The sequence below is a fragment of the Brugia malayi genome (genome assembly GCF_000002995.4).
Source record: "Brugia malayi strain FR3 genome assembly, contig: Bm_v4_Chr3_scaffold_001, whole genome shotgun sequence".
Lineage (NCBI taxonomy): Eukaryota > Metazoa > Nematoda > Chromadorea > Rhabditida > Onchocercidae > Brugia > Brugia malayi.
In genome coordinates, this window is record NW_025062477.1 from 401,326 (window position 1) to 426,108 (window position 24,783).

Genomic DNA, 24,783 nt, shown 5'->3' on the forward strand with positions numbered 1-24,783 from the left:
TCAAAATTCTTCTTTGTTACCTTCACCGCGTTCTAATTCGGCATAATTCTGCACGACGAAGAACATAAAAATAACTGCTGTTATAATAAAAAGAAGAGTAAGACCGATTTTTCCATACTTTCGTGATGCCTTTTGTTTATTCACCAAACTGTTACATCTATTTCCGTGACCACTGTAGAAATTTTCAAACGCTACACCTGAATTATAACGTGATGTTTGATTATACTGAGTTGCCGAATTTGCATCCAGACGACATCGTGCCATCAGATCTTGTTTTGAATCATATTCAGCCGAATACGCATGATCTTCTTTCCAAGTAGGCAACAAAATACGTGAACTTTCTTCGCCACGTAAATCATCATCGGAACCATCGTTAACTATCCCATTTCCCCGATTATCCTAAAATTGTTTTTCTTGCACTTGCAATTCAAGCATGTCACAGCTCTAATTGTGCAACTTTACATAATTTATTACCATCATTTCACCACTTCAGATCTGATATGCAGAATGAATTAATTTTAGGATCATAAAATTTTCCGGCACCCAATCTCCAAGGTTCAGGTCAAAATAGGTCTATCTCATTACTATTAACCAAAAAAGACAGAAATCCTTTCCTGAAATCAAAAAGAAAAAAACCTTAAGTTACTCAACGGCACATACTTACTCGTAAAGATGTGAAACGTGTTGTAGGTGTAGTACGGTAAGCTTCTGGTATTGTTTCAAACGGATAAGGTTTGGATATTTTGGAAGATGTAACATCCAGAGATGCGGATTCAGAAGTTACGCTTGACTTTGATAGCAAACCGTGAGATTCTCCATCTGTGCTTACTTCCGAATGAATTTCGAATTCGGTATCTGCATGCGATTTTGGAGGGATGGGAACAGCTGATTGGACAACATGTGATTTGGGTGATGACTCTATGAAATCGGAAAATATGCGTGACTTTGCTGGAGAAAAACCAGCAGTTTTCGGCAACGCACGAGATATTTTAGAATTTAACGGTATACTTTGAATCTTTGATAAACCAGTTACTTCTTGGGCAGAAGAACGAGTAATACGTCTTGGTGACTGCGATATTTGTGAACTGTGTGATATGTTCTTTTTTGGTGAAGATTTAAGACTGTCAGCTCCTATAGCGTCAGATGTTACTTTCTGTAAAGTTTATCACTTATTTAAAATTATTTGTTTAAACTAATATTAACTCCAAATTAACTCCAGTTAAATACCATCAAAAAAATCATTCAGCTTAACCAGCAATTTTTGAGTTATGGCGACGTTCAGTAATAATCTATCTACCTTGTATCCTGGTCCTTATAATTTACCCCATATCTTTGCACTGTAATTGATGGATTTAATTTCCTCCACTTCAAAAATTGTTGTGTCATTGCGAGAAACGATCAGTTTCACTAGACTTACCGCAAAATGTTACATTCATAAAGACTGACACAAGTTATGGCGAATATGCAGTTACAACGAAAAGAGAAGGAAAAATAGCCACCAAAATGCAGAAGTCGAACAAATCATAACAGTACTGTGCTCGATGGATAACCACAGTTTTGAATTATCAAAAAACTTTCAAAAAAATTTCATTGGTTTAATAACGCACCTCAGGTGGTGCCACGACATCCGATTCTAATCCATCTTCTAACAACCGCCGTAACTTATTTGCATAGACGTTTCTAGTACTTCCGACGACAGGGCCGGGATCACAACCATGTGTCATAAGCTGTTCTCGGATCTCTTCATTGGTAAGCTGATCTATATCCACCATTCTGATCAGAAAGAAAGAACTTGATCCTGCTCGAAAAAGAAAATATACAAAAGTGATACAAACCAAAACCAAAATATATTGAAAACAGTGAAATAAGGAGAAGTGAAAAAAAGGAAAGGGAAAACAAGAGGACAAGTACAAAGACGAAGTACATCACTTATGTTTCATTCATATATTATTTCCGTTTCATTACTAAAAAATTTAAGATTTTCAAAGAAATATCGTGACCAAGGATATGGCAATTAACAAACATGGAAGTTAAGTTCAGAGAGCAGCGCAGTTAGTGGTTACTTAAATCTCAAAATTTTCGTTTAGCATTCAAAGCAAAATTTAAGAATCTAAAAGTGAATAAGCTAACAGAGAATAAACATCTAGTCAGCATATATCACACGACAGCATGTAAGAATGTCATCAGTCATACATATATATACGTTGTAATACATGCTGCACAACTACAACTCACTGACAATTCCTAATTATTACGCTAACCAACAAACAACCATACACCGGCCTTACTCCGAGAGTAACATCCCGAATTCCGGATCCGGTGGAAGAAGGAACCAGGAACCACTTCCCCACCTCACAAGCATCCAGCAAGTCCTCACTTTAAAGTTATTTTAAGCGCTACAGGATATTGCGCGTAAGACACAATGCGGCTCGGACCGAGTATTTCGCGGCTCACTACCATCCGGATCTAATTGAGTTGTTTGAGTAAGCGGTTGGGTTGTGACAGTAACTGAGGGCAGAGCCTTCGAATAATTTCAGGATTAAATTTTAGAAGTTGAGTCAAAGTTTGGGGTAGAAATGTGTTGCAATTTATTATTGGAATGTATATGTCGTATTAAAAATAGATTATAAGATTAAGACTTCAAAAACTTAATGTTAGTGAGCATAAAGTAATTTCCTATTCCATAGTGCTCATAAACTCAATAATTGATTGGTGAATAATTAGCCAAATTTAAGAGTAATTCATCATTGGATGAATTTTACCTCTCTTTCAAAATAGTTAGTTATCTCATATTCTTATCATAATTGACAAATCCTTGTTTCTGGTATGGTTGATTCATTGCTATCATGGATTTAATTGGTTAGTATAGCTGATATAATTTGCTCTTATCTTATATAAGCTCTGTTCGGAATTAATCCAAATTTTTTAGCTGGAAAAGAATAGTTTTTCAACTAATAATGAAACCTCTCACTTTTTCAACAATGTATGACTAATATTTTGGGAAGTCAACTCAGAGGAAAGACAAATGGAACAGGTTTTGAAAAACTTTTTGAGTTGATTCCCAGAAATGATTTGAAGTTTACGCAGTTCATGGAAAACTCGATATTAGTAAAGCGACTGTTAATAAATCGATAATATGATCACGTATTAGTAGTGTATTGATTTTGTATTGCCATCTCTAATAAACTGCTTACAGATAACTTATAATTTGTAATATATCTGAGCCAGTAATCTCCGGCAATAACTTCGTGGTGTAATTGGTAAGAATAGATAACTTAGCTATCAAATACCAAATATTTAAATTTCTGGCTTTATCTTTGATTGTTAAATTGACCGTTAACCTAATAAGTTAACATAATAAGTGTTATGTTCGACAACAAGATTATATGTACATGTAAATAAATAACATTTACATCAATGTTTGGTAATAGACTACGTTAATTAATTAATATATTGCAATTTATATTAATATATATATTTTTTATGTGTTGAGTTACTTGATCCTTTTGTGCAATTTATTTTTATTAATGTATATTTTTCTTTTTCCTTCTTAATGGTATTGTTTTATGGATATGTTCTGCTTATATAGGAGCAAAATAATATATTAGTAATAAAGTAGTATAGTACAATGGGTAAACAAATTATTTGTTGCTTTGGAAGGTTAGGATTTTATTCGCCAAATATCCTGACGTTTTATTTTGGTAATAAAGATTGTTGTTGTGTCTGACAACAAAATGCATATAAATAAACAATGTACTTAATTACTACTTATATGTGCCAAATTAACACGTTTCACCAATAATTAGTAATTTAACCTGCATTGATTAATGAATGTACTTGATCCTTTTTTATGATGAATTTCTTTAATGAGAAAGAAAGGAAGAAGTGGTTTATGACTAACCACAATTGGAAATTCCATGTCTTTATGATGATTTACCGTAGATTGAATAACTAATTTTACTTTATTAATTTTTTTTTTTTAATTTAAGATGTTGGAAGATGCAAATGAGCCATGTGAAATGACTCATTCACATGTGGAAGACGATGTGTGCTTTGATTTAATCTTGGGAAGGCCATTACTAGAACATGATTACTTATCCACCAGTGACCCGATGCTTACCAGTTCACTGGCAAAAACTTTTGATGCTGACGCACGGCTTACTGCTATCATCGATGATGTCGCCACTGCCGATTTATCTCAGATCGGTGTTGGACCGAATGATGTGAGTTTGTTCTGTTCTGTAAAATTGCTGGATAGAATTTAGGGTTTTTGATATAAAGTTTTACATTTGGAACAGTATGGATGAGTTTGGATCGCGGACTAGTTTTACTAGATGAAGTATTGGAATTTTTTACAGATTATTGAATTATTAGGAGTCGGAGTACGTAACGGGGATATTTTGCCAGTGCTTTTGGATTATTAAAATTATTGACTTTTTTCGGTAACTATCAGGAGAATGCTATATTAATTAGTCGGACCTAATTAATATGATTGTAATTCATGTACAAGTGAAATTGTTGTAGCGGTAGCGAAATAATTATAATTACTATTGGATTAAAAAATTATAGGCCAGGAATAAACTAAAACTGATAAAACTAAGTTTGAAATTTCGAAAAACTGGAATTATTTATTCCTATGTTCCGCCTAAAATTGTTCCGTTTAAAGTTGGAAATTTTGCAAAGATTGGATAATAATTTAGGGTTCTCCAAGTTTAGCATCGTTGAACAGCAGTATTATTCAGCAAAAATGGCTATCGATAACGCCATTTTCCAGGAAAAAAGCTACTGTATGTTGATTAATATATTGTTCAGAATTAAGACTTTTTCCATTAAAATATTACTCAAAATTAAGATTTTTTTCCATTTATTTTTTCCATGATATATTTTATGTGCTTGGACATTTCAAAGTGTTAAGTGAAATTCAACATCGCTCAAGTTCTATCTTTTTTTTTATCGAAAGCTAATTAATTTAGCTAATGCACTCTTTCGTAGGAAAATATCAGAACTACTCCTTAATCCGACAAATTGAAAATCTTCATAATTTAAAATTTTCATTCTTCTATTTAGATTGTTACTTGTGAATATTGTGGCATTGTTCTTAAACATCCTTCGAAAATTGAAGCGCACCGGCGGACACATACTGGCGAAAAGCCATTTCAATGTCAGATTTGTGGTTCAAGGTCTATATCTCTCTTTTTGAACTTCTTCAAATAGATACATACTTCTTGAAGTATATATATATAATCTTTTTCGACAATTTCATTTTTTTTTTTTTTTTGAAAGATGTAGATTTATGTTATTGTTGCAGGTTTACACAACGTACACCGATGCGAATGCATGTACGACGTCATATGGGCCTAATGCCTTATGTGTGTTCATGGGGATGTGGTAAACGTTTCGTTTCAAATGCACTAAAGAATGCGCATGAACTGAAAAGTCATATGGGAGCCAAAAGGTTGGCGTGAATTTGTAAAATAATACTGAATTTCGAATTCAAAGTAATGATCTACGGCATGAATGAATTCAACGAATAAAATAAAAAATATCAGCTAATGTATCTGGTCGTAATTCAATTGCTATTTTTGATTTTTAGACGTGGTCCACCTCGGCCTCATCTTAAGCCACCAAGATGTTCTATGCCGATGAATGTAATTGAAAAAACTGATAATAATGAAGGGATTGCTAACGTTTCTGATTGTCATGCACGTTCGAATGAACAAATATCACTGAACTCGGATATTGAGAATAGGCAACTGAATGAGGTATATCAAATGATATTTTTTTCTTTTAAGAAAAATTTTTTTCTGGGATATATGATGGTAAATTAAAATATTTTATTAAAATTTACCTAATGAGTGTTTAAACTTTTAGCTGCTTTAAAAACTTTTAATTCAATTTAATCTCTCTTAATTATTTATTACAATTTCTGAAAATTTTTGATTAATTTTCTTGATTACACGGAAATTTATTTTTCCTAGTATTGTAGATAGCCGAAAAGGTTGTTATTTCGAATTTCCCAGCCGAACAAAAAATTAAAACACACCGAAAAAGAGCATTGATTGCTCGATGTCAGGAATGTGGTTTACTTCTGAAACATCCTTCCAAGATTCAAGCACACATGCGAACACATACCGGTGAACGTCCATTCGAATGTGCTTTATGTGGGATGCGATTTGCAACTGCTAATCCATTGAGGGTACACTTTCGTCGTGCACATACAGGCTAGCTTTTTCTCTTCTTTTCTTGAAAAGAAAAAATCCCTTTTTATCGTCAGTTCGTGGTTATTCTTCAGCGTTGACTCTGTTATAGTTGTTTGATCAATATATGCGATACTAAGACAAGTTAGTATTACGTCATTTTATAAATGGCAGTAAAGCTTTGTATAATTTAGGCCATATGTTCATACCCGTAATATGATTTACTTGTTAAAGTATTGTGTCTTTTTGCAACAGTAGTTATTATCTCTTGATTTGAAGAAGTTACAAAAAAAACAGGATCCAATTTCATGAAAAAAAAAGAGAAGAACATGAAGTTATTTTGAACATTACGTATCACTATGCGTAAGATATATTATTTAGTGCTAATAGATATTGGGTTTTTGATATAACAAATTTAATGAAATTATGTTGAAACAAATAAAATTTCGGTTTGTTGTCTATATGAAAGTAATTTTAGGTGAGAAGCCATTTGAATGCACATGGGAGTGTGGACGACGTTTTGTTTCAGTATCAGCCCGTAATGAACATGAACGAATCGTACATGCAGGCATCAAAAGGTACAGATGCTTTGGAAATTTTATTCATTAAAATCGAGAGAGGAATACAAGGGCGATAAGGCGTTAAAGTTGATTCTCTTGACTTAGCTAAAAGACATCACTTTTTCAGATATCGTTGTTCAATCAATAATTGTCACCGTTTGTTTACACGGCGTCGTTATTTGATAATGCATCAAGCAAAAGAACACAAGGATGTTACGCAACAAGCTGATAACGCTATCCAGTCTGTCCTGGACATGGTAAAACAGGACAGAGAAGAAACCAAGGCGAACACAATGTGGTCTTCTGAAATGTGAGCTTTGGAAGTGAATTATGTTAAATTGTGAGGCTATAAATTCCGGAAAAACAAGTATTTTAAAGTTTCAAAATTCTTGTATCAAGTTTCGAATTTCCGAATTTGATTTTCATTAGCGGTTGAACAGCAAATGATTTCTTCGCATTTGTAAAATACTTTATCTGTTAAAGGAAATTCATATTGCAGACCAGATAACGGTAGTATAGAGAAAATTTGGATCGAAGAGAGAGTTTTAACTGGGGAACAGGTCTGTTGTCATTACTTTCATTTCATCTTTTTATATAAATTATGGTTCTTTTTATACATTTACATAATTATTGAGCAAATTTGCTTTTTCAAAATCTAACAGCGGATTAACGGATTAAATGACTAACATCATAAGTTTTTCCGGAGAGCTTGTTTGTATGCAAATTGTACACTACAGACAGAAATGCACTGTATTGAACATTCACATGGTTCTGATATTCAATTTCATCAGGTTGAAGAACAATATCTTAATATTGATGATCAAAATGGCAATGCTTTGCTTGAATGTGCCAGCGTTACAGTTGCAAAAGAAGAGGAAAATGATTTGTTGAATGATGAAAGCTGTCGACAGGTTGTTTCATTGTCTTTATTTTATCCATACTGAATTTTGGTGTCGAACAAAAAGGAGACATATTTGGAGATCATTGTGACTCAGTCTTGGAGGAAATAAACTTTCCAGTCGTTTAAATATAACTTTATGATATACATTTCTTAGAAGAGGAGGACATGGATGTACAAGATGTTAGGTTATTTTAACGGTCGTATCTTATTTTAACAGTTTGTGAGATACAATCGACCCAAAATATCCATAAGATTGTGGAAACGAGAAATGCTATTTTGTCTGTTTAAAATGTAATTCACTGTTCAATTCTTCTGGAAGAATCATATGCAACTGCTTTTCTCTTCTCACACTTCTGTTTTTCGAAAATGTTTATGATTTATTTTAAGGTGATAATTGATGAAACAGATGAGGATGTTGCGCTGGAAAGGAATTATTTTGTGGAAGCAAATGAAATATATTATCGTAATGGAATTAGGTTAGAGTATGGCAAACAGGAGCACCAACAGCTGTCTGATGATCGTCAATTTGTAAATGAGACAGAGTCGTCTATCGTTTCTCCTGATATCTGTGTAAGAGCAATAGATAGGGATGTTTATTCAGTTTGCGAGGAAAGTACCACAGTTTTGCCTAAATATGGTCGAGTTCGAATTATTAAACCAGTGACGAAAATAGGTTGAAGATCACAGCACTAAGTCTGGATCGTTATTTGTTTAAACGACAGCTGATTTTTTTGTTGTAAGTATTTGCATTGTAATTGACTTTGTACTCTAAATAAACAAGTAATGGCTCACTGAATGTAACGAATTGAAAAGGAAGTTCTGTTGGAATTTTTTCTTAAATATTAAGTTTTGGTGTTCGTTAGAATTGTGAGTTTTTTTTTTTTTGATTCTTATTATATTTTATGTATAGGAATTTTTGATATTTAAGATTTTATATTGTAGGTTTAATAACAGTGAACTGTACTACTTTTGAGGAATGGTTATGTAAGCCTATTCCAGTAAAATATTCAACTTAATATATTCATTTTGTTTACCTTACCAAGTGTCTTTGAAATCTGCAGCAACAAATAAATATCTTTCATACAGTAGTTAACTGATTTATAGTGCTAAACGCAAAAATCACAAACTCAAAATTGCGGATAGTTCTTTGCAAAATTGAGATGTGAAAATAAGTGTAATTCAGATTATGCATGTTATTTCTATCTGGAAGGAATCTTTGACTGCAAGACTTTTTGAAAGTATCTTTATCGGTGTATCATAGAAAGGAATGCGGAATCGTTATACCATTTACGAAAAGTTCATGAAAACAAATGATTTCGGGAGAAAGTTCGATGCACTGTATCATCTACATCAAGCTCATCAGCAAATCGCAATGCTTCGAAGCTTTGTGGTGTGAATGCGATTGTGTCACGTCGTTTTTTTTGATTGCAAAAATCAAAGCACAATGGATTGTATCGCACTTCATTCAAAATCTGCAGCAAATATTTTTGGCATTACGAGTGCACTTATTCGTTTATCAAACAGTATTTTTAGGAGAGACAATGTTTCAGTGGATGGGACGTTATCTTCACAACAGTGCTATTTGTTTGTCCTAAAGATAATGCGCAAATATCTAATGTCACTTTTGCGATAGGTGGTGATATCCTCTTGATTAAAGTTATGATCTGGAAGAGATGTACTTTAGTCTACTCGACAGTTAAGTTTGCTAGTTATTGTCCAACATTTGTCGATAATATTCCATAAATACAAAACCAAAAAAAAAGAATGAAAAGAACAAACCCCCATAATATCTTCCGAAGTTATATTGTCTTTCTCGGGATGTAATTCACGGATTGCAATAATAATTTTCAACATTTCGGTAAGTTCTATCTTAAAAAACTAAGTGATGTTCAGTATGATAACTTCAAATTGAAGTTCTAAGTTGACAACAAACTGTCTGCTAAGTTGTGGTACTAAATTGTTGATTTCATGCAATTATTTGGCGCTAATTTTTTGTTGTCAATAAAAGAGCAATTTTTTTTTTTCTCTTCACATTTATAGTTTAAAGATGGGATCTATTTGACCTAAATCAATAATAGTTGTCAAAAACTGCTTACACCACGTTGTTTTTCTTTCGACATTTGTTGTCTACGCCAGGAAATTTTTCGGCCAAAATAATGAATTTTCATGAAAACAGCTCTCAGTTCTGAAGCTGCCAAATTACCGCACATGGACAATACCGCCAGACCTAAAATAATCAGCATTCATATTTTCCTCTCGTCCAATCCGGAATTTCTGTGTCATTCTAGTGTTTACTCAGTTATGTTGGATTTTTAATAGTTTGTCCAGATAATTCACTGAGTTCCAATTTTAAAAAATAATTTCGTCTGGAAAATAACACAAATTATTTCAGATAAATAAAGCTGCGATAACTACTATCACATCTGGAACATCTTATTATCATTATTATTTAAAATTTTCAATCGAGATTTAAATATATGAAAATTCTTGTTTATAAATTCTCAACGTTAAATATTTTCCTGTCTAGAATAATTATAGAAAGAGTATCAATTATTATAAATTGCTTAACAAATATTAGCATCAATTTTTATTAAATTGAAAAAAAAAAAAGTTTTATTTACCAAATGTGACAAAGATTAAGATGTAGAAAAATGTCAAAATATTATTCAGATCGTTAGGCATTTCAGCCATTGTTAAATTGGCTACCAAATTGAATGTAACGAAAAATGCTTCTAAGAAACTTTTTTGACCACCTGAAAAAGGGCAAAAATTATGAGTAATTCTAAAACTATAGCTTTACCTCTAATAATTTTAGTTCAGTCAATTTTAACAACACTGAAAACGTATCCCTTAATGTTATTATCCAAATCCTAATGTATTTGAAATTGTATTAAATTCATAAATTAACCTTTAGGTTTAGAACTTATTTCATGTATTATTTAATTTTACATTTAAATACTAGCAATTAATTTAAGCGATATTTGATGACATCGTCTTACCAGCGACAGTATAACAAACACCGCCAAGCATGCAAAAGACAAGTAAGATAGATGCATTGACGGATAACGGTAAACGGTTTACTTCATCATTGTCTTCCTTTATTGTCACCATCATTTCTTTACCTTTTCTTTTTCGTTTCCTGTATCAGATAAGATAAGTGTTATGCTGATAATTAGCTGATAATTCCAGGAAACTTTTAAAACTAGCAATGTTGTTACCAAACAATCAACTATTTGAAATTATTCTCTTAGTAGAAATACTATAAGCATTGATTTTTCCTTCATGCTCAAATAGCGAATATTTTTTTCTTATTTGAAATTATGAATTTCAATAACCGAATTTTGGATACATGAGGAATACCCTTCGTTTCCATTAGTTCCATAATAAGTTGCTTCTTCTCTGAACAACCGCATGCTTTTGCAATTTTATGCTTCATCACGCAATACTGCAATATTTCAAAGAGCACTCTTAATCCTATTTCTGAACAAAAATGAATGACAATTATTATGTCAAGCAATAAAAAGAAAAAAAAAAAACAAAAAAAGAAGAGAAAAGTATTCTTTTCTTTTTTGAATTTGAAGGGAGGAACTTTTCCAAAAAGGAACTTCATTTCAAAGCAGTAAATATTGCTTATTTTTAATAATAATTCGAAATTTGCATGAATGATATATTACTTTTCGATAAAGTCGTAAAACGATATCAGATAAGAAACGTCCGATATCAACCGCTGCTAGTACCATCAATGGAATACCCACTAATCCATAAACTATAGCAATAAACTGTCCAAATTTTGTCATCGGTACTGCTGATAAATAACCCGTTGTTGTCTAAAATAAATAAAATATAGCTATTTGTGTGGATAAACATTGGATGCAATTAAAAATGAAATATGAAATGAAGTTTTAAGCATATACCAAAATTGACAAAGCATATAAAATTGATGGTACTGCTGTCCATTTTGGTAAAACCAATTCTTCAAGTTGATTAATATCGGGATTAAGCAGGAAATCGCGTGCTTCCATAAAGGATGATAACCTGCTAACAAATATGTCTTTCTTTTTTTTTCGGTAAACATTTTTATTAAACTAGCAAGTATGAAAAAAGGAAAGAGAGAGAGGGAGAAAAGAAAAAAGAAAATGAATTTGTTTGAATTAAATCTTTATTAGGAAGGAAAGAAGTTAATATAATTCTTTTCAATTATTATTTATTGTTTTTTTTTTTTTTTATTTTATTTTAGAAATATTTTGAGAGAATAAATTGAATACATTTACTTTGAGAGTGTTTGAAATAAATGCTGTCTAAAATGTGATCTTTTCGATGCAATTGAGCATTCTTCACTTGAAATTTCAGCAATTTTCTGATACACATCACGAATGTTGGATAGTTTGATAAGTTGTTGCTCACGATCCGCATTATCTTCCACACTTTAGGATTAAATTTAGATTTTAATTCTTCAACAAGAATTAAATTTAATTTAATTTAAAATTTCAAACATTTTTAAAATTTTAGTGAATTTCTTCATGTGCAATTATTTAAAATAATTTCGATTACATTAACGAATAATTTATTTTAGAAAAATTTCACACAAATTAAATTTTATCATCAAACCAACAATTTAAATTAACTGTAAGAACACTACTGAGATCGTAAATTAACTGGCTGAAAAGACAAATTTCAAATTCAACAAACGTCGCAAATGTCCATGCTCCAGCCATTAGATACAAAAAAATGAAGAAGTATAAGCCACAATGTGGCAAAGCCATCTTTGTAAACTGAAATTTGAATGGGAAAATGAATAATACGAGAAAATGACAGTCATATTTGACGATTGAAATAAATTTTAAGATGACAAAAGATGTCAAAAATCGTCAAAAGTCAAAACAAAATGTTTTTTTTTTTTCCTTTTCAACTGTTGTTATGATTTGATTCATTGGTCTTGAGAAAAAAAAAAACCTTGGAGAATTATAAAATTTAGAATTAAATCTGAAAATTAACAACCTGCACAAGTTTTTGTCTGGAGAAGCAGAAGAAATTCGACATCTTTATTTTAGACGATTACTTTGATTATAATGAAATGAAAGCAATCCGTTACTCATCTGCAAATTATATTGCACCAAATAATTTAATTACTAAATAATTTAATTAATCGCCAAAGATATGTATCAGCAAGCTTGAAGCTTTAACTTTAGTCAAATAGTGGAAAAAAAAAAAAAAAAAAAAAAACATTGTAAAAGAGTAAATAAAAGATTTGAAAATGAAAGCAAAGCACTGAAATGAGAGGGAGGGAATAACTGTGAAGGAAATTTTGCTCAAATTGGAATTGAAATAAAAGCTCAAATTTGTTGAATCAAAACAAATTAATCCATTATATTCCCCTACTGCTTCCTTGTGAAATTTCTGAAAAAAAAAAAAAACTGATAGAATATTTTGCAGATATTAAAATGAAGAGAGGAAGATTTCACAAGAAGTGATAAATTAGAATCGAAATAAATTCAAATTTTTATTCCATAGGGGAAATACCAAATGACTTCTGTGAAAAAGTCATTTTTAAAATTTAATTCCTGAATAGACCGAAACGAGAAAGTACATTCTATCAAATCAGAAAATTGCTTCGCTTTCTTAAATCATTCAATTTCTCTCTCTCTCTCTCTTTTTTTTTTTTTTTTTTGCTCTTTTTATTTGCAAAATTTTTGAGCAATTTTAACAAAAATTTTACGCATGTATTTTACCAATAGCTTTTTTGAATTGTTATCAGAACCGTTATCAGCGCAGAAAGATTGACAACAGTTTAAATCTAAAGTGTTATCGCACAAATCATCTTGAAATGTTAGTTTCTAAGAGAAAATTAATCTTGAAATGCTACCAATAATTCTCGAGAAGGAATTATCGAGAAGCATATCACTGCTTCATCAGCAAATAATGCCTTTAATAAATCATTTTCCAATAAAATATCGCACTCATAGTGATTTAGCTATGAAATTTTTTCTTTTTAGCCATTTTCAAACCACAAATTAAGTTTTTATTTGTTGGGTAAATTTATCATATAAAAACATAACTTCAACAGTTATTTTAAAGTTAAATTTAAAATGACACTTTTATTTGCAAGATGTAATTATTTCGTGAACTGTTTAAAACATTTTTATTTTAATTTGCTAAGTAATTTCATCATGCCATTTCTTATTCAAATAATAGTATGAAGTTTTCGAGAAAGAATGCTTAATTAATTTTCAATTTTTAATATTTCAATTTACCAAATTCAAAAATGAGCGCAAATGGTCGGATTGATGCGCATGTTTGAACATCGTTTTACAACAATTTGGTTGGACGTGGAACAATGACGTAGCAATAAGGAAGGCAACCAATGAGAGAGCAACACAAGACGGACGCTTGACGCTAACGCTGAGTGGTGCGACGCGGTCCGATCGACCATTTGTGAGGAGAGGTGACGACGAGGTGGCTGGGTACTTGTGTGGTTAGATTTATATTCTCGTAAGTTTATTCTCTAGAATATCAGTTCTTCGTTTTTTTTTTTTCCTTTGTGATTTCTCGGGAAAGCATTGAATGTGAAATTGTATCTTTTCGGGGTTTTTGTGTAGTTTAAGCTTTCAGAATTGGAAATATTAATCGTAGATGATTGTTTGCTTTTTTTCATATTGATTTTAAACAGAAGTTGTGCATTTAATTCGTGAGAAATTTGCCATTTACAGCAAGTGTGTTGTGTGATGTTTTCGTGACGATTCAGCGGGCAAATTCGAGGAAAACTAGAAGAGGAAGAAAGAATTGAAGAAAAGTAAAGGATGAAGTAAGATTATAGGCATACTTCCGGAATTGCTGGGGTAGCTTATCAGAGTTGTGAGATGTCTCATAATTGTGTTGTCTTGGAATTTCACGGGTCCCGACCTTATGAAAACAGGTATAGGTGGTGATGGGTAGAATTATTAGTATTTTCTTTGAAATACGAAGTAGTGCAGTGTAAGTTGTACATTTTTGTTCCCATACATTGAGTATATATACTTTAAGTATTTCCAAATTTTATGTTTTCCATTGCTAGACCTAAATATAGGTAAAGAAGGCCCAAATGTTAGACATATACTCTTAAACGACGATTTAAGGTATGTGTGTGGGTGAAAGGACTGCTTGTTATATAATTCCGTGGAATATTTCTGTTTCGTGTAAGTAGTTGTAGTAATTGATTGAAATATCGGGTGTCACATCATCTGGAAAAGTACACAGTGTTCCAAGAGATGAGTGAGTGGAACATTTTGGTTCAGTGAAATGCCATATCAGTAATAACTTATCTTCTCTTGATTATGTAGTGTGGGAATTATTATATCTTAGGACAGGTTTTCTGTGGTCTCTATCCATGGCCACGTATTTGTATATGTATGTGATTTTCACGTCAATCTAATTGTGTACTTCTGTCAGCGTAGTGCACACTTGACACGTTTTTTTTTTTTTTTTTACTGACGTTGTCGATTGGGAAATCAATATGTCAAGCGGCAGTTCTAAAAAAACTCTCATTCACATTTTGGCCTTTTTGTCTGGATACGTTTTTTGTTCCGATGATACTCCAAATCGATTTAGCATCATACTTAAGTTTTTTACATTCGCTTAAATGCGTATGAATATTTGACTTTTTTTTGTTTCGCTTTTTTTGAGTTTTAGATTTTGCAGGTTAATTTTTAAATCTATGATTGATAGGCGAAATGAAGTATAAAAAAAAGGCGACTGCATAATTTAAAGAACTAAAACTTAAAAATAATGAGGTTTTGTTTCCTGCAAAAAAAGAAAAAAAAAACAAAAAAACAAAAAAGGTTAGAAAAATAAAACAAATTTAAGCCTAAGGTTTCAGCAATTCTTAAAGTTTCAATATTTAAATTTATTAATGTCACATTTCCTAAATCATCCAGAACGTAGAACGTTGATATGGGTACTTCGTATAGTAAACGGGTTTTAGATAAAATAAAAGCTATTTGATCTGTTTGTTGGCAACATTTTGCTTAAATTCGTAATGGGTATGAAATGAGAATTTTTTTATTTGGCTTACATAGGAGGAAGAGGAAAAAAATTGAAAAAGGCAAAGCGAAATGAGATTTGGTGCGCGAAAGCAATTCAACGTAGCATCTTGTTAGCTTTCTTCATGTATCATACAGTAGCACTATTTCCATATTTATTTATCTCCGAATTCTTTGAATAGGTATTGCAGAATTTGGGTATTCCTAGCTATTTTGTGAATTTTCAGGATGGCGCAGTTGAGGCTGTTTAATCATGCTTCGGTTTTGAATTTATTCTTATTACTGGTATTGCCGGTAGCAAATGGCGATGGTGATGTGATGAAATTCACAGATGCTGATTTTAAGGAAGGAATCAAATCATATGATGTATTACTTGTGAAATTTTATGCACCATGGTGAGAGTATAGCAATTAATTATGCGATCCTTTGCTTTGTCCTTTTATGTCTGAATGATTTAATTTCTGGTGTGGTTTTTCCACTTGTTTGCAAAATTGCAGTCTTGTGTTTCGGATCCGATTTCTTTTTCTTGGCGGGTTGCTCCATGAAGTTTCCTTTTTTATTAGGCAATTTACTCTTGCATTTTGTAGATGAAAACTTATCTGTAACTTTGATACGAGTTTAAACTGCATTTATGGTTTTTTAGGTGTGGGCACTGCAAGAAACTGGCCCCAGAATTTGAGAAGGCAGCAACAAAACTTTTACAAAATGATCCACCTATTCATTTAGCAGATGTGATTTTTTCTCTTTTGACTCAAATAGATGTCACATTTCATGAAGGATCCTTAAGCCAATAAGTTGTAGGGTATTAGTTTTCCGAAATTAAATCAGACGAGCTAAATAGATAATTGAGATTCATGGCTGTGATGAGGCGGAAAACCGAATCTTGATTAGTTCGTTGAATTAGTAAAAAACAACACAGTGATGGATGGTCGGCATTGATGACCAGGCGTTAATAGTTACTATTACATTTTAACAGAAATAATTATTAAAGGAATTTGAAGGAAAATAAAAATGTATGGGGTGGACTACAAAGTTGGGATTTAATGTTGCCTGCTTCTAAGCTTTTGGAAAACTAAGCATTGATATCTAATCATGGTAAAATAGTGGTAATGGTGTGGCAGCGTAGAGATGGATATACATGAAACTTTTAGTTATTCATGCAAATACTGTCGTATCAAATGAGAAAAAATGGATTGTAAAATGTGTAGTTCAACCAATAGTTTGTTTAAGAAAGCAATCCTGACGGCTTATATTAGTTTACCTGAGATAGATATAATTTGATTTTTTGGATTCAAACTTAGCTTCTCATCTCTATTTTTGATTAAAATAATTGCAAATGTTATTCTACGAAAATTGCAAGTTACAGGTTTTATTTTAAAGCAGAAATATTTTTTTTAGGTCGATTGCACAGAGGAAAAGAAAATTTGCGATGAATTCAGTGTTAGTGGTTTTCCGACTTTAAAAATTTTCCGTAAGGGTGAACTGGCTCAGGATTATGATGGCCCACGAGTTGCAGAAGGTATTGTTAAATATATGCGAGGGCAAGCTGGTCCATCGGCTACAGAGATTAGGACACCACAAGAATTTGAGAAGATGTTGGGAGCCGACGATATTACTATTTGCGGTGAATTCTTTGCTATATTTTAGAGTCAAGATCTAAAATTTAGTCTCTGAGTTAGCCCTGCAGAACCGTCAAATAATTAGATGAAGTGATCTTGTTTTTTTTTTTTTTTTCCTGCATACGGCAGCTGGTCATCATAAAACTGTGAAGTATCAAAAACCATTTAATGAGGTTTACGTTTAGTATTACCTGGGAATTTGATTTTATTTTAACGTATTTTCAGGATTTTTCGAAGGAGACAGCAAGTTGAAGGATTCGTTTTTAAAAGTTGCAGACACAGAAAGAGATCGTTTCAAGTTTGTATGGACTTCAAATAAGCAAATTCTGGAATCAAAAGGATACAACGAGTTGGCGTTATTTTATTCCTTATATCGTTTAAATCTTATTTGCTACATGTTATTATTGATTAGTTCTGGTGGCTTTCAGTGATATTGTTGCATACCAACCAAAGAAGTTTCACAATAAATTTGAACCGAGTGGATTCAAATACGATGGGAATTACGACACAGACAAGATTAAAGAATTCCTTTTACACGAAACGTACGGTAATTTATTTTTAGTCCACCCTTTCCCTCCGTCTTCTAATCGTAGCTTAAAATTAAAGTGTAAGAAAATGTAAGAGTAGCTGGTCTAATTGCTTGGAAAGTCGATTATGCTTGAGATGGGACAAATGATTTGTCTAAATTTGTATGGAACTTCATAGGAATTCTCGTAAAAAGGCCATTGTGCTTTTATTTTTGTTTGATTTTCCAAACAATTTTTATCTGAACATAAGATTTGTAGGAATGGGCTTGTTGGTATACGAACCTCTGAAAATCGCTATCAGTTTGATCTGCTCCCAATGTTTGTTGTGTACAGCAAGATTGACTATGAATTGGATCCAAAAGGTCGTTTAGTTTTTTTTTTTTTTTTTCAGATGCGAACTTTTTTGCGCTTCTAAAATGTTACGACATCTCGTAAAATTGGATTTATTATAGTAGTTACCATTATTCTTTTTAGGGTCCAATTATTGGAGAAATCGTGTTCTTACAGTTGCAAAGGATTACAGAAGAAAAGCATATTTTGCTATAAGTAATAAGGACGATTTCTCATTTGTAAGTATACGGTTATTATATTTTCAATTTAATCAGTTCTTTTCCTTTCATATGAGAAATTTTGTTCATGCCAGTCTTTTTCTTCGTATTTCATTGTTGATTTTTCAAGTCGATGACAAGTTATTCGGTTAAAAGACACCCCTGTCCAATTTAATGGATTCGTTAGGTACAATTCAGCCCAGCGGTTATTCAGTTGTGGTCAGTCTGGAATCTTTTCAGGCGATTGCGTTATTGAGGTGTGTCTTGATTTCAGGACCTTGATGAATTTGGCTTAGCTGGTCGTAAAGATACTAAACCGCTTGTTGCAGCTCGTAGTAAGAAAGGCAAATTCTTCATGAAAGAAGAGTTCAGGTAATTGCTTTGATTACTGCAAATGTGTATTTTTTCATGCTTTTTCTCATTTTTTATTGAAGCTGCCAAAAATAAAGTAGCTTGAATATGGCTATCTCTGCCAGCGACGACCAATTAAAGCTTCAAAAATTGGCATGTGATTAGTTTTCCTGACATGTTATCTACATGAACATGTAAGGTTTGTAATCATCACCCGTGATAAATTGAGTGTAATTAGGTGATAACAAGTGCTTGAAGAAAGTACTCAACTTATAGTTAACAATAAAAAAATATAGTAGGAATAATTTTGAGACCTTGATTCATTTTACACAATTTTATTGGTGATCAAAAATGAATAATTTCAGCGTGGAAAATTTGAGAAAATTTGTCGAAGACGTTATAAATGATAGATTAGAACCACATATGAAAAGCGAGGAACCACCGGAAGAACAGGGCGATGTTAAGGTCTGTTCCCGTAATCCGGTTAAACTTTCAAATCCTTTAAAAATTAGCTGTAAGCAATATCACAAACGTTAATGTTCTCTCCATTTTTCAACATTAAAAAGGAAGTTAAGTGCATTTTATATTATCTAACCACTGATACTCTAGCTCACTTCCTTAGCATAATGGAATTATCTCCTCTTTAGCACAAATAGTCGGTCATTTTCATTGTGGTAATTTTGTTTCGTTTCGGTTACAATATGAACTTTTCATCACAATGAGGAATATTAGAACTTGGTTGTAAATGAAATTTCCTTGAACTCAGTAAGCATTGATATCATCTTTTGACTGAAAATGTTTAGGCGTATTTTCATTAGATTAATTTGACATTAAATTTCTATTTCCTACATTCTTATTCAGTTAGGTTTCAAAAACTCCTGAGATAAAGAAAACTATGCATAGTCATAAATTCCTTTGTTTTCTTTTTTTTTTTTTTTTTATTATTATTTGCTCTTTTGCCGGTTATCGACTGTTAAAATACTAAACCAAACCTAAATTCTTTGAACTTGAGTCAGGTTAATTTCCGCGTTTATTATTTTTTTTATATTCCGAAAAGTTGTTCCACTTATTATTCTCAGGCGATGAAATTAGGAAAGCAGTATCTTGATAAATGGTAGTCGAATATCGTTTCTGTCGTGGATGCCCTTGTGATTATTTCAAATATTTTAGGTTGTTGTTGCTAAAACATTCCAAGAGATGGTTGTTGATGTGGAAAAGGATGTCCTGATCGAATTCTATGCTCCATGGTGTGGACATTGCAAGGCACTAGCACCTAAATATGATGAATTAGGCCAGAAATTATCCGGCGAACCAGGTGTTGTTATTGCAAAAATGGATGCAACGGCTAATGATGTACCGCCACCTTTCCAAGTGCAAGGGTAAGCTTTAACTATTTTTATGTTGCTTTAATTACATTATTTTTATTAATTTAAAAAGAAAATTATGGAAGTATGAAGTATTGTATATTGTAAACATTCGGTGGTGATTGTGTAAATACATGCTAATATAATCAGGATTTGGTTTATTTAAGTGCCTAGCTTGACCAAATAATAGAGTTCGATATACCTATAATTGTTTTCAGTTTGCTGTATTTCAGCACTGCTTAGTCGTTACCAGTGTATTCCATTATATTGTAATTAGGTTAGATTTTATTATGCAGTCTAAATATATTCCTCTTCTGCATCGCAGATGTAGAAATCCGTAAACGGTCATAATAATTTTGCATTCTTTGAGAGAGAATTAACCTGCATACAAAATTTTCCTTATCACAGTTGAATTAGCAATCCTTACCTACAGTGGAAAACTTTTTCTTTTGAATCAGATGCTTCGATTCTTTTACCTGATTCAATGACTGTTCTCCACCATTCTATCAAACAAAGAATGTCGTTATGTCATACCATAACTCTCTTTTCATCATGTATATACTTATAGCTACTTGCCGCACACTGAATGAGATTCAACTATACAGTTGATTACTGAGTGTCATTCCTGGCCGAGCTTATTTTTTATTCTTATTTCATCATTATATCTTTAAAACTTATTTCTTTATACCATTACGACAACTATTGCTCCTCGTGATCTGTTTTCCGCACCACAAATTAATGATTCTGGGCTCTTGAACTTTCTTCGTTACTTTCTGCAAGCTTGAAATTTGGGATTAATATAAAGCATAAGTTTGTAAAACAAATGATGATTCTACCTCATTTTTATCGATATGGTGAAACATAAATGATGACACTCATTTTTATCGTTATTCTTTGCATAAAATCCTTTGCAAGTATTTTTTCTCTGTCGTTTTGTCTGAAGGTTTCGCTCAGATTTGTAGTCTTCTCCATGAAAGTTCTTGGATTTTCACTCACTTCCGTTTCCTGTACATCATTTTCCGATTTCTTTCAGGTGTATTCTTTTGTCCTTAATAGTTCATTAAGTCATAGGCTGTAATGATGATATTGATGAAGTGACATGTATGGTATTTGATAAGGCTTTCACCACCAGTTCTTTTAGAATTAGGCTTTGTACCGGAGTGGTTGAAACCTCCTATTATATTGCTTTGATTTTTGTTTTTAAATTACAGGTTTCCAACCCTTTATTGGGTACCGAAGAATAGGAAGGATAAACCGGAACCATACTCTGGCGGTCGGGAAGTAGATGATTTTATCAAATACATTGCTAAGCATGCAACGGAAGAATTGAAAGGATACAAAAGAGATGGAAAGCCGAAGAAGAAGAAGGAAGAATTATAAACGGTTTGAGTTACTGGTAAACTGAAACTGAAGAATCTACGGTCGTAAAATGAAGAATGTTGGAATGTAAGTTCGCTTATTGCGGACTTATTATAGCAACCCGTTTCATTTCATCCATTGTCGGTTAATGTTAATTGTTATTTAATTTATTGAGTATATATATATATATATTTATTTATTTAAATTTAAAGCCTTATTTGCATTTAATTCTGAATTTCTTGCATTTAAATTTTAAATTCTGATTTAAATTAAATTGGAAGGAGGAGAGGTGGGGCTATTTTCTAATTCATAATCCTTTTTTATGGTTAGGTAGATTTTATCTGTTGATAACACAGTTTCTTGTTTTATTCCAATTTTGCCGTAAACTATCTCGTTATCTAATGCATTGCCTTTCGGCCATTTATTTTCCAAAAACTGAATGGTTAAGTCATAGGCTAGCTCTTTGGCTTCTTGATTTTCTTTCTGTTTCCACTCCCTGAAATATCATACACTGTTGCTGTTGTTTCTTTTTTTTTTTTTTTGATTTCTAACATTCATATTTATTAACATCAGTTATCGGTAAACCATCCGTAACAGGTGATGAATTCACATTTTATGTGGAATCCGACGAACCTCGGTTGCTTGTGCTGGATAGATAAATCATTCCATGGAGCTGTGATGTGAATTTTTGCTTTTCTTTTGGTTCACTTTGATAATTTCACATAAAGTAATTTTTTTCCAGTGCCTTAGGCTGCTTCATCAGTTAGGTTGTTTTATCAATGTTCGTTTCTTTAGCTTAGGCTTCTTTTTAACCTATATATTATTGTTGTTATTGTCGTATCCTTTCTCAACTTCGTCTGTTTTTAAATTTTAAATAAATTTTTTGAAAAGTCAAAATTCTTGCATTTTTGTGTATTAAATAGTACAGGAGAAAATCAAAGGATTGAGAAACTTCCCAAGGTAATTTGTGGAAGAGAGGGAGAAGGAATTCGACAAATTTGAAATTCCGCTTATTCATTTTGTAGCTGAGAGTGTCCCGTTTGGAATATCTTGCTTCTCCCACTTCAATAACGTTTGGGTTTTGTGTTGCGTCGCGACTCGCGTGCTGCGTCTTTTTCCTTCTGCAGTGATGGTGATGATGATGATGATGATAGTGGTGCAAGTTATGGTGATCCCGAAGTCGGCGACGAAGTTTACCAGGGTTTTTGAGGCGATCGAGAATGGTCTTCGTGGGTCGGAACTTCCCTCAGTACTACTTCCACTCCGATAGCTTCTCCAGGTGTGGGATATTTCTCCCGCTAAGTTCTACGTTATTCTTGCTTCTTATTGACGTAGTAACTGTTTATTGATCGCTAATTCTGCACATCGAAAATTTATGTGTGATCGGCATGTGTACGTGTCTGTATTTATGTATGTATGTGTGTGTGTGTGTGTGTGTGTGTGCGTGTATTTCATATGGTTCTATGGTGGCATATGTGATATGTTTTTCGAGATTTTCTGGAAAGATACGATATGAATGCTTTTATTTCCCTGGGTTATAATACAGGCATTTTGCGTTCAAGAGATTTGGGGAAATCAATAACGCCTGCATCTGATATATATATCTTCAATTGAGTGCCTTATGTTGTGACAAGTACAGATCGTATTCCTAGCTTTATTCTAATGTAGAGTTTTATGTTTTTTTCTAACAGACAATACGCTTTGATATTACCAACAGCCTGGGAACTCTCAGCGCTCCTTAATGGATCAGTGGAATAAATTGAAGTCGCATCTCGGATTCTGTTAGCTTATCAATCCTGTTAGCTTATCAGTTGTAAACAAATTAGTCTGCACTCCTTATCACTGCTTCATCCCAACTCGCTTCATCCAATTCAAGCACCACTACTCTTCACGAGTAATTCTCCAAACTTTGTCAACAATCTTGGAACTCTTCCAAGTCCTTTCTATGTGTTGTTCCTGTGCTTTTCGTTTGCTAAATTAGAATTAAATCTCAAATGGCACATTTCCACATGCCAATCACCTTTCCTAACGTAATCTCGAACGTGAAAACCCGCCGTGAAACGACCTCCGCAATCGAATTAGACTTACTGAATTTTGTGCTACAACGAGTAACAGACATTGCAGCACTATAACCTGGAAAACAGCAATACCATTTTTTGGTATTTCTATGTAATGATGATTGTTTTGTAAATGCAAGCTTATGTAAGGGATGGTAATAGCTTAAAAGTTTTGAAAGTCCTTCAAGAAGAACAAAAAGCCCAATACTTTATTTAAAATAAAGTTTGTGATACTATTCCTCTCTCTATCGTTCGAAGAATAATGTGATGGATAAGGAGCGAATTATTTTTGTAGAATAGAAATGAACCGCTTCTAATTCAGTCAAAACTAACTTTTTGCACTAACAATGATAACATTTGTACCCTCATCAGCTGAAGGGGAATACCGAAGAGAGAATAGAAAATAAAATATCTTCTGATATTGGCTGTCTCTATCAGCTTTAGGCAGAATTTCTGTTTTGCTAATTGGTCCGGGATGGATACTAGCCCTTCTGAATGTAAAAACATCCAAACAGACTAAGGAGAAAAAATCGAAAAGAAACACACTTTCTCGGTTGCATGATTAAGCATTCATTAATTAAATTGATTTTGTTGAAAACAACTTTCAAATTTGAATTGATCGCCGTCATAAATCGATTGGATGTTGCATGCATTTTTTTTTAAATTAATGTTAATTTTTGGATAGAATGTTATTTATTTATTTTTCAAAACACACATCACAAATAAAGAACTGGTTAAATGTTATCTTTCTTCATAACTATTTGGCGGACTAAAGGTTCCAAAATCATTGAATTTTTTTTATGAACGTTTTGATATTTCGAACTGTTTGTACGAAATAGGGTATTCATGACAATTTTTCAGAATAATAAGACTCTCCTAGGTCTTTCTTTTTCATTTTTTATCAGTGATGACCTCCAAAAATTTTCGGTTCCACTCATTTTATTCAAAAAGCTATTCTTTAGTCAGTAATTGTCCACATTGTCATCAGCACAATGCCCCTGTTTTTCATTATAACTATATGCAAAAGAGAATTTGCTTTTTTTCCATATTTATTTATTACCTTTATGATGAACTTCTACCGAACATATGAGCAATATTATAATAGTCAAATTAATTAAATTAAAAGTGATATAAATCTGGGTATAAATCTGGGTACACTGATCTGTTACATCACATTAATGACATTCGATACTAGGTGAAGCAGATATGAATTTATCGTCTTTTTTCTCTTATCAGAAAAGTGGGACATCATTTGTACAAATGTTTTCCTTTCCACTAATCACCT

The 24,783-nt window shown here is 32.4% G+C and overlaps 4 protein-coding genes across 5 annotated transcripts; 2 read left to right on the top strand and 2 right to left on the bottom strand.

The window, feature by feature from the left end:
• On the bottom strand, positions 1–1,772 carry Bm5037 (the record flags this gene model as incomplete). Of its 2 annotated transcripts, XM_001897202.1 has the most annotated exons (3): positions 1–399; positions 665–1,153; positions 1,608–1,772. In XM_001897202.1, the coding sequence occupies 3 exons, from the start codon at positions 1,770–1,772 to the stop codon at positions 1–3; spliced, it is 1,053 nt and encodes a 350-aa protein (XP_001897237.1). The 2 variants fall into 2 exon arrangements, with proteins under 2 accessions (XP_001897237.1, XP_042935514.1); XM_043079580.1 differs by lacking the exon at positions 665–1,153.
• Positions 1,773–3,989: 2,217 nt separating this feature from the next.
• Bma-let-391 (Zinc finger, C2H2 type family protein) lies at positions 3,990–8,336 on the top strand (the record flags this gene model as incomplete). Its single annotated transcript, XM_001897201.2, has 11 exons — positions 3,990–4,223; positions 4,701–4,787; positions 5,068–5,180; positions 5,309–5,455; positions 5,594–5,762; positions 5,987–6,209; positions 6,676–6,775; positions 6,885–7,067; positions 7,257–7,317; positions 7,549–7,668; positions 8,046–8,336. 11 exons carry the CDS (start codon positions 3,990–3,992, stop codon positions 8,334–8,336), a joined length of 1,728 nt encoding a protein of 575 aa, XP_001897236.2.
• Positions 8,337–8,956: 620 nt separating this feature from the next.
• Bma-twk-47 (T-cell receptor beta chain ANA 11, putative) lies at positions 8,957–12,698 on the bottom strand (the record flags this gene model as incomplete). Its single annotated transcript, XM_001897199.2, has 11 exons — positions 8,957–9,130; positions 9,438–9,527; positions 9,755–9,885; positions 10,280–10,411; positions 10,658–10,797; positions 10,994–11,103; positions 11,333–11,485; positions 11,573–11,693; positions 11,930–12,082; positions 12,348–12,430; positions 12,657–12,698. The coding sequence occupies 11 exons, from the start codon at positions 12,696–12,698 to the stop codon at positions 8,957–8,959; spliced, it is 1,329 nt and encodes a 442-aa protein (XP_001897234.2).
• Positions 12,699–15,901: 3,203 nt separating this feature from the next.
• On the top strand, positions 15,902–21,462 carry Bma-pdi-3 (transglutaminase, putative; the record flags this gene model as incomplete). The annotated part of the gene is made up of 11 exons (XM_001897197.1): positions 15,902–16,068; positions 16,317–16,404; positions 17,072–17,297; positions 17,518–17,641; positions 17,721–17,834; positions 18,078–18,181; positions 18,294–18,388; positions 18,642–18,739; positions 19,084–19,183; positions 19,889–20,097; positions 21,294–21,462. The coding sequence occupies 11 exons, from the start codon at positions 15,902–15,904 to the stop codon at positions 21,460–21,462; spliced, it is 1,494 nt and encodes a 497-aa protein (XP_001897232.1).
• Positions 21,463–24,783: the final 3,321 nt, after the last annotated feature.